General features: G+C 34.9%; 1 protein-coding gene across 1 annotated transcript in view; it reads left to right on the top strand.

Moving 5' to 3' along the window:
- The window catches only part of CCT6B (chaperonin containing TCP1 subunit 6B), a 38,707-nt gene extending 29,422 nt beyond the window's left edge, over positions 1–9,285 (top strand). Inside the window, exons 2-4 of the mRNA XM_019626847.1 lie at positions 4,242–4,305; positions 8,842–8,895; positions 9,100–9,285. Coding sequence (XP_019482392.1) covers positions 4,242–4,305; positions 8,842–8,895; positions 9,100–9,285 — 304 coding nt within the window. The remainder of the gene's footprint in view (positions 1–4,241; positions 4,306–8,841; positions 8,896–9,099) is intronic.
- Positions 9,286–10,618: the final 1,333 nt, after the last annotated feature.

Here is a 10,618-nt window from a genome sequence, read left to right as displayed (position 1 = left end):
TAGAAATATGGATTTTAATGTGGGAGAGTATGAAAAGTTTATTGATATGGTTCTATATTCCACACTGAAACTTACCACTTGTTTAGTTTGGGTATAGTATCAAAGAAGAATATCCATGTTTATCTGAAAAGGCGATTAAAATATTCCTCCCTTTTCCAGTCCATAGCTCTGTGAGGCCAGATTTTCTTCTTATACTTTAACCAAAACAACATATTGCACCAAACTGAATGTAGAAGCAGAAATGAGAATCTTGCTGTCTTAAGACAGATATTAAAAAGATTTGCAAAACTGTAAAAGAGTGTCACTACTCTCATTATATGTTTTTGTTTAGGAAACTATAGTAAATTTTTATTAAAAAATGTTATTTATGTTAACATAAAATTGGTTTATTATATTAAATGGATTAATAAATATTTTAAAAGTTTCTCAATTTTAATTTATAATGTGATAAATATAGATACAGTTCACATAAACAAAAGCTCTTTGGGTTCTTAATTTTTAAGAGTTTGAAACAGTACTGAGATCAAAGAACTACTGTCTTAAAACATACTCATAACTTTGGTGCTAATTTGATTATAGGGAATTGATCCATTTTCCTTAGATGCGCTTGCAAAACATGGCATAGTAGCTCTTCGCAGAGCAAAAAGAAGAAATATGGAAAGGTAAGCTTGTAGATAATTATGTATCCTAAGTTTATTAACAGATTAAATTGAAATCATCCCATGTGTATGCCTTTTAGCTTATACATAAACATTGTTGAGCAAAATGGTAGCATACAAATCCCGAATTTTGTTTTTATCATTCAATAAATAATGGAAATGTCAAAAATCAAGATTGTTAACCTACTTCAGAACTTTGTTAAAATACAAAGAAGGTTTTCATCTTTTTAAAACAAAATTTAAAAACAATGTAGTACAATGACATTGCAGTCTTCTGTGTTAGATATCTTTTTACCTTTAAGAAATTAGTCTTTATGTTTCCCAGAACCAAAGCTATGTTGACATGTATGTAATTGCAGACTCTCTCTTGCTTGTGGTGGAATGGCTCTGAATTCTCTTGAAGACCTCAGTGTAGATTGCTTGGGACATGCTGGTCTTGTACATGAGTATACATTAGTGAGTATTTCTGGGGACAGTAGTTATAAAGTGAACAGTAAGCATTTATTTTAGTACTAAACCAGGTTTCACATTTTGAGGTCTTAATAATCCACAGGATAGCTTTTACAATTTATTTACTTAAATGTTAGTTAAGAATTCAACTATAACTTAACTGCTTTTAGTACATATTTAGTAATGTGTGACAAGAAAAATTCACAGGAAGATTGGATTCTAATATTATAAACTAAAGGTCTTGATTTCATAATGACATTACACATTAAAGTTATATTTTCTTTTATTATCTTTTAGGGTGAAGAAAAGTTCACTTTTATTGAGAACTGTATTAACCCTCGCTCTGTCACCTTGTTGGTTAAGGGACCAAATAAACATACTCTCACACAAATCAAGGATGCTGTAAGGGATGGACTTCGTGCCATCAAAAATGCCATTGAAGATGGTAAGCTCTTTATTGTGATGGATATGAACCTCCTGTATTTTTAAAGTGGTAATAAATCTGTCATGGTATGTATAATATTTTAAATGATATGAATGATGACTATTCTCATTTCACTTTGAACAATTTATAATTTGGGTTGTGAAGGTTTTTCTTTTGGAATATTTATTTTTTTAAGTGTTGACTTTTGGAATTCTTTTGTAAAAAAATAATTGTTTAATTTTTCAATTACAGTTGACATACATTATATTAGTTTCAGGTGTACAACATACAACATAGTAATTAGATATTTATATAACTTAGGAAATGATCACCCCAATAAACCTAGTACCCATCTCACACCATACATAGTTATTACAATATTATTGACTATATTCCTTATGTTATACTTTACATCTCCATGATTATTTTGTAACTACCAATTTATACTTCTTAATCCCTTCCCCTTTTCACGCACCCTCCTCTCAACCTCCCTCCTATCTGGCAACCATCAAAATGTTTTTCCTTACTATGAGTTTGTTTCTGTTATGTTTGTTTGTTTACTATGTTCTTTAGATTCCACATATAAGTAAAATCATAGGGTATTTGTCTTTCTCTGTCAGACTTATTCTACTCAGTTCAATACCCTTTAGGTTCATTCATGTTGTTGCAGATGGCAAAATTTCATTTTTTTTAATGGCTGAGTAATATTCCATTGTATATATGTATCACCTCTTTATCCATTCATCCATTGATGGACACCCAGTTGCCTGCATATCTTGGCTATTGCAAATAATGCTGCAATGAATATATGGATGCAAATCATAATTAAAATACCGAAGGTTAAAAATAAAGAGGGAATCTTAAAAGCAGAAAGAGAAAAGTAGTTTAGTTAACCTACAAGGAAGCTCCCATAAGACTGTCAGCTGATTTCTCAATGGAAATTTTGCACACCAGAAGGATTGACACAAAATATTCAAAATAAGGACCTACAACCAAGATTATCCAGCAAAGCTGTCATTTAGAATCAAAGAGATAAAGAGCTTCTCAGACAAGAAAAAAGCTAAAGGAGTTCATCACCATTATCCAGTATTACAAGAAATGTTAGAGGGACTTCTTTAAGAAGAAGAAAAAATACGAATAACAAAATGGCAATAACTATATATCTATCAATAATTACTTTCAATGTAAATGAATTAAATGCGTCAGTCAAAAGATAGGATGGCTGGAGGCTGGCCGAGTGGTGCGTTGATTAGGCGTTGGCTTGGGACGCCAGCTCTGAGCAGCAGGGCCCGGGTTTGGATCCCACATGAGGGCCAGTGACGNTATATCTTCTTCAGCTTCTTTCTTCAATGTCTTATAGTTTTCCAAGTACAGGTCTTTTACCTCCTTAGTTAAATTTATTCCTAGATATTTTATTTTATATTTGTAATGCTGTTGTAAATGGGATTGTTTTTTAAATTTCTCTTTCTGATAGTTCATTATTGGTGTATAAAAATGCAACTGATTTCTGAATATTAATTTTGTGTCTTGCTACTTTACTGAATTCATTTATTAATTCTATTAGTTTTTCGGTGGAATCTTTAGGGTTCTATCTATATAGTATCATGTTATCTGCAAATAATGACAGTTTTACCTCTTTCCAATTTGGATGCCTTTTATTTATTTTTCTTGTCTGACTGCTGTGGCTAGGACTTCCATGGGTGATTTTTGACCAGAGTCTTGAAAGATGAGTAGAGTTCACCAATTGGAGAAGGGAGTAAAGGTCTTCTAGATAGAGCAACTTCAGGAACATGGTGTAAATCCAATGGAAACAAAAACAAACATGATGCATTAAGGCAACCACTAGATTTTCCCACAACAGGAGACAGGAAAAATATACATGCGTCAGATTGGGAAAGGTCAACTATGCCATTGCTAAATAGTTTGGATTTTTCCTTGAAGGTGATGTTCAACATGAAAATCATTAAAAGATTTTTTTGTTTCGTTTTTGTTTTTTTAGCTGAGCCATACTGCCACCTGTTGGCAGTTTAGCTCGGGCCAGGAGTCGAACCGGCGACCCTGTTGTTCAGAGTTCACACTCCTGAGCAAGCTCTTAACCAACTGAGCCACTTGGCCAGCCCTCTTTAAAAGATTTTTGATCAGGGAAATGAGTTAGTCACATTGCCTGTTAGAAAGATAAATGTCATATGGAGGGTAGATTCAAATTCAGAGATATTTGGATGCTAAATAGTCCAGACTACAGATGATGATGACAGTGAGAATGAAGAGGATGGGGTATATTCAAGAGACCTTTAGGATGTAAAATTGACATAACTTGAAACTCTAATAAATGGGAGGGATGAGAGAAGAAACAGCTGAGTGAATGGTAACATTTCACCAAAATATAAAACCTGCAGGAAATTTACAAATTTGTGGTTTGTAGACTTTCAGGTACTCTCTTGACCAAACCACTGTTCATAACTCATCAACTACTCTTATTCTTAAACTTGTAAATGCTGCATTTGGAATGAAATCACCATAGCAGTCCATCTGGGGGAGAAGTGATTCTGTGGGATGAAAATGGTGGTGATTACTTGGTATTTCCATGGTACTATGGAAATTTTCCACGGCCAGTTCCCTATATTAAAGATAGTGGAGTGGCAAGCACTGGGAGTGTCTTGCTTGACTTTTGCCATATGAAATTAGTAACATCACTGTTTTCTGAACAGGCTTGTTTCTGGTGCAGGTGACATCAAACTCACCAAAGATGGCAATGTGCTGCTACATGAGATGGTGAGCTGATGTTGCTGACTTTAATAAATATTAATAAGCCTTACTTGAGAACATAGTACAATTTGTATATCTTTAAACCATGGCTGTCAGCTAACTCCTGCAGTCATGATTTATGCTTGTTGGATAAAACCTTGATAAAAAATGTTTTTTGAGCTGTTTCAAATCTTTGGATAGTCCAAGTAATAGCTTAAGGATACTTCCAAATTAGTTACATCTTTTAAAGGNGGAAATATATATGTGAAATTCATCAGTTGTGTGGATGACTTAAAACTATGAGAATTAATGAGTTTATCTGGAAAATGAATACAGATAGAGAAAAGAGGAAGTTAAGGATTGGGAACATTGGGAAACTCCAATGTTTGGAGTTGAGAAGAGAAAGAGCATTCAGCAAATGAGACTGAGAGGGTGGTCAGTGATATAGGAGGAAAGCCATGAGAGGGGTGTCCCAGAAATGAAAAAAGAAAGCGTTTCAAGAAAGAGAATAATCAGCTACATTATATGAGCAAGTTGTTGTAATCTGAGAAATGACCATTAGATTTGGGAAACATTTACATTTTTGGTAGTTTTTTTTTTTTTTAAGATTTTATTGGGGAACTGAGAGAGAGAACAGCGTTGGGGAATCGGGGAAGGGGAACAGACAAGTTGTAGTCCTTTTGTTCTTCAGTCTAGTTGTGGAGGACTTCGCTTTACTGGCCTATGTAGGTTTTATCATTGTGCTCTTCCCGGGTGAGGCAGTTGCTCACCAGCTGTTGGACGGCTGCTAATGGCTGCTCACGGCAGCTCACAAAAACTCACGCCAGCTGCCGGCCAGCCCCACTACAGCCTACACCATCGCTGGCAACTCATGGCAGCCCAGCTCCAGGTTGAACTGTTGTTCACCATCTTAGCTGTAGAGGGCGCAGTGTCACTGGCCCATGTGGGATCCAAACCGGCGTCCCTGCTGCCCAGAGCTCGCGCTCCCAAGCCAACTTTTAACCAACGAGCTACGTAGTTTTAATGAAAGCTGATTTAGTGAAGGGGTGGCCATGAAAGTCCAATTGAAGGTGGGCTTAGGAAAGAAGTAAGGATGCAAATGTAGACAACTAAGAGAAGTTTAGCTATAAAGGAGAGCAGAGAAATGGAGCAGTAGCTAGAAGGGAATATGGGAATGAGGTTGAAGGAGAAGAATTCTTTGTTTTGAAGATGGGAATCATTATAGCAAGTTTGTATTCTGATAAGAATGCTCCTGTAGACAGAAAGAATTGAATGTGGTGGAGTAAGGAACAATGCAGCAGCAGAGTGGGGAAATGGAAGTGGAGGGGTTAACCTTGGTTGGAGCAGTAAGGGGACAGTGTGTTTTCTCAAAGAAGCAAGGTCATTTGCTGAGAGCGGGTTGGGGGAAGAGTAAAGGAGACTTAAATGAAGAATATTCAACAAATGAGTTCGTTTCTTCCTAAATAAAATATCTTCACATTAAGTTAGGAGGTGGAATAATCTAGATTAAAATTTTGAAAACTTCCTTTTAATTATATTTATTCAAAAGTTATTTATTTTAATATATAACAAATATTGATTATAGAAGATTTGTACGTAGAAATTCCATTCCTTAATTGGGCATGTGAATTTTAGAGAGTTATAAAAATATTTACTCTTGAAAGAACATTTGAAAACAGGAAAAAAGACAGCCCCCCCCCCATTGTCTATATACCTAACTACCCAAGCATAACCCTTCTCTTAGTTTCCTTGCATTTTTCTTTTTCTTTTCAATGCCAAGGTGCTTATTTTTTTACAAGAATAGTCATAACCCTGTTTTATCTGCAATCTGTCATTCTGTGCTTATCAGCTACCCCTGTAAATATTTTTCCGTGTTATTACATAGTTTTCATGACTGTGAAATGGTTAGGTGATTATTTGTTGAACAATGCCCTATTGTTGGACATTTAGGTTAACAATTTTTAGTTGTCCCATATAATTATTTTGAACAAATGTTCCTAAGAAACTCATTGTGTACCTACCTTTCATTGCTGATCCGCTGTGTCATATGTTTGAGCAATATATTTTAGAGAATAATTCTGGGTTGACTTTTCATTGTGACTTAACAATCACGGTGTGTTAGAATAGATTCTGTTTTCTAATTTTGCTAATTATGTGTTAGGATTAAAGTTGGTGCAAGGAAACAGTGTGTGCCCTGGCATTTCTGTTATAACTTTAAGAGTATAATTCTAATTTTATACCAAAATTTAGAGTATATATTCAAAGTAAGAAACATTGCATATATTTAATAGGTTGATCAGAGGACTAGTTCTGGATCATGGCACTCGTCATCCTGGTATGAAGAAGCGAGTGGAGGATGCATTTATCCTTACTTGCAATATATCACTAGAATATGAAAAAACGTATGTATGTCATTGTTCTTTATAACTTTTGAAATTGTTTTTTCTAAAAGTGTTTGTTAATCTCCTCCTTTCCTCCCAAACATTTAGTGTAAACTCTTTCTACCTTTTCCTCTATACCTATTACCTTCACTAGCTTGTTTTTATTAAATTTTTTAGCGAGGTTAGCTCTGGTTTCTTTTATAAGACTGCAGAAGAAAAAGAGAACTTGGTAAAAGCTGAAAGAAAATTTATTGAAGATAGAGTACAAAAAATAATCGACCTGAAAGACAAAGTCTGTGCTCATTCCAACAAAGGATTTGTTGTCATTAATCAAAAGGTGAGAAATAAAGTTTATATTTTAACTATTTGTAAATGTTCTTTAGTGTTTCTCAAAGTGTGGTCTGTGAACCTGTAGGAGTCTGTAAGGTTTTAAGGGAGTTGGTGAGGCTAAAACTATTTTCATAATATTAATAATAATGCCTTTTATACTGTATTGACATTTGAATTGATGATATAAAAGCAATGGTAGGTAAAATTCCTGGTGCCTTAGTACAAATCAAAGCAGTAGCACCAAACTATACTAGTAGTCATCATATTCTTTATTGCCAAACCACCACATACNGCGATGGAGCTAGGCACAGGATATGGTGGGAACACGGAGCAGGGAGGGGTGCCCTGAACCAGCCTGAGGTCATCAGAAAGCACTTTCTGAAGGACATAGGCCTGGGCTACACCTGTAGGATAAGGAGTGAGCCAGGTGGAAGAATGGGGGGTAGGGAGAAGGGCATTCTAGGTGAAGGAACAACATGAGCAAAGGCACAGAGAGGAGAAGCCACATGGTACGGGGACAGAGCTACGAGAAGTTTGGCGTTGGTGGAGTTTATAGAGATGTGGACAGTAGTGAATAGGCTGGAGAACTAGGTGCAAGCCAATCATGGAGGGCATGTACTGTACTGACCAAGAAGAATACTATTCGTATTAATATACTAATGAGTGAGGTGGTCAAATTGACATTTTAACTATCTGCGGGGGGAGCAGTTTTAAGAAAGTCAAGACAGGAGGTTTTCAGAGCAGTCCAGGTGAGAAATTGTTAGGTCCTAGACCAAGGAAATGCTTTGAAAATGGTTAATAACACAGGCTCTGGAGTCAGACCTTGTGGGTTTAAATCCTGGCTCCACCTCTTATTAGCCTAGTGATCTAAGGCAAAATTACACTATTCCTTTAAGCCTCAATTTCCTCTTCTGTGAAACTGGAATATAACATCTACTTGTGTTGAGAGGACTAAAATAATACATGTAAAGCTCTTTAGAATAGTGCCTGGCACAACTGCTCAATAAATGTCAACTTTTAGAAATTATTATAGGATGATGGAAAAGAATGGAGGAAGGGAATAAATTAGATCTAGTTCCAACTTTCAATAAGTTTGTGTATTACTTTTCAGAATAAATGTACTATTTTTTAGAACAAATATTTTGTTACAATGTCAGACCTATAGGAGAGTTTGAAGAATATTTCAGAGAATAAAATTTTCTGTCTTTCCGCTAAACAGTGTGTGTGTGTGTGTGTGTGTGTGTGTGTGTGTGTAGTAATGTACGTATTGTTTCTGAACAGTATAAGAACAAGTTGCAGACATGATCTAAATATTTCAGTGTATATTTCTTAAAGCTAGGGAATCATGTAATACAGTGTAATGCTCAAAAACAGGACATTAATATTAATACTGATAAAGTGCTAATATTTAATCTGCAGATTTTATTCAGATTTTATCACTTGTCCCAACAGTGTCCTTAATAGCAGAAGAAAACCTAGGCTCATGGATTGCATTCAGTTGTCATATCTCTTTAGCGTCCTTTAAGCTGGAATAGTTTCTGAGCCATCTTTTGTGTTTCATGACATTACTGTTTTTAGAGTACGGCCAATTATTTTGTAGAAAATTTCTCAATTTGGATTTGTCTATTTCCTCATGATTAGACTAAAATTATGAATTTTGGGCAGGAATACCATAGAAGTGCTGTAGTGTGTTAATGCATCATATCAGGAGGCACATGATGTCTATTTGTCTCATTACTGTGATGTTAACTTTGAACATTTGGTGAAAGTGGCGTCTGTCTGCACTTTTCTTCAAATTAATGCTGATTCTTTTCCTCTGCATTAAAAGGACTCTTCTTTTGTCCCCATTCAGAAGGATGCCACACAACAACAGTGTGCCATAATTTTCAGAAATACAAAGGATTTTGTAAGTTTTTGTACTGGACTTACACTTTTTCTGTAAGTTTGAGATTGTTTTAGATATGAAGCACAGAAAAATTACTTTTATAGATTACATACATACACTTATATTTAGTGGCATTGATGTAATATTACTTTTTTTAGACATACCTATCAATAGGAGAGGATGGTTACTTTGCTTTGTAACTTATAGTTTTATGTTGTTTAATAGGGCCTGCACCCTAGAATAATAGCCGAAGGATTTGAAGCTGCAAAGAAAAAAGCACTTGAAGTTTTGGAAGAGATTAAAATTAAAAAAGAGATGAAAAGAGAAATCCTCTTAGATGTGGCTAGAACATCTCTACAAACTAAAGTTCATGCTAAACTGGCTGATGTGTTAACAGAGGTATGTGATTAAACTTTTGCATCCAGAAGGAGTATATAGCCTGACACATGGTGATATTTTTCATTTTCCTATAAGATAATCAATTATTGCATGTGGTTCTTTTGAATGTAAAATATGGAAGACATTTATAGGTTTACTTATAGACTAGATTTGATTGGTCAGAACAGTATGTGTAATTTTCCAAAAGTGTTATATTAAGCCATCTTTTGAGTTAACTTGAAAGTTGAAAAGAGCTTGGCTGCCTATGGCTCATCCTTTGTGGAAGCCATTGGGGCTGTACTGGTCTCTTAAACCTAGAGGTCCATATTTATTATGTGAGGTGATACATGGAGAAGTTGTTTTGGCAGCGCGCTTTGTAGTTAAAGGTTACCACTTTAGCGACTCGTGATTGACCTGATAGATAATACTCACATCAGGGAAATGCATATTTGTTTTGTTTATTTCTGAAGATATAATGTATGTAAAAAAGGATAAGATTAGATATTTTGGGAAGTCTTTTATCAGGTGGCTATAGTTTGCTGATAACATTGTTCCCTAGCTTTGCAGTTTCTGAAACTTGAATATATTAGTTTATCAGGAATAATGAGTTTAGAACCAAATTCATAAGACATTGACATATAAATCAGAATGTGATCTTACTAATTTACGTTGAGAAATACAAATACTAAATGGACCAGGACACCTGAGTTGTTTCTGGTCAATTCTCCTTACCAATAGGAAAACCTCCTTTGGAATTCAGATTAAGATCAGACAATTTCCTACTGAACAGAGTCCAAATAAAGACTGCTGTATTTTTTGCTGTTGTAATACACATAGCAGGTGGCCCAGAATCTTCATGCTATCTGGTTAGGGCCCCCGTTCTCTTTAGGGTTACAGATACTGATACTCTCACCATCCAGTAGTTTTTGTTCTTATTCCTTATTAGTTTCCATTACCAAATAAAACTTTTCTAAGATATACAGCGGGTGCCAAAAAATATATATACACATTTTAAGAAAGGAAAAAATGTATTGAAATTGTAATACTCAATATATACCGATGATAAAAGATGAATGCAAGTCATGTGTATACATTTTTGGCACCCCCGGGTAGTTTTTTTGCTTTATTTATATTTTAGGATGGTTATACTGAAGCACTTAATTTCTGTAGTTATTTTTATGTTACTTTCTGAGCTAAGCAATGAAGTGGATTGTTCTGTGCTTCTCAAATAGCCTATCCCTGGGGATATTTGGCAGAATAAATGAGACATAGCTTTCTGGAATGTCAATTTTACTTTACGATTTTGGGAAAAGCACTATTTTCACATTAAAACAAACATGTATAATGGCATGACATGGAAACTTTT

The sequence above is a fragment of the Hipposideros armiger genome, unplaced genomic scaffold, assembly GCF_001890085.2.
Source record: "Hipposideros armiger isolate ML-2016 unplaced genomic scaffold, ASM189008v1 scaffold_692, whole genome shotgun sequence".
In the NCBI taxonomy this organism is placed as follows: domain Eukaryota; kingdom Metazoa; phylum Chordata; class Mammalia; order Chiroptera; family Hipposideridae; genus Hipposideros; species Hipposideros armiger.
The sequence above is the reverse complement of the archived record's forward strand: the minus strand, read 5'-3'. Positions and strand labels throughout refer to the sequence as shown.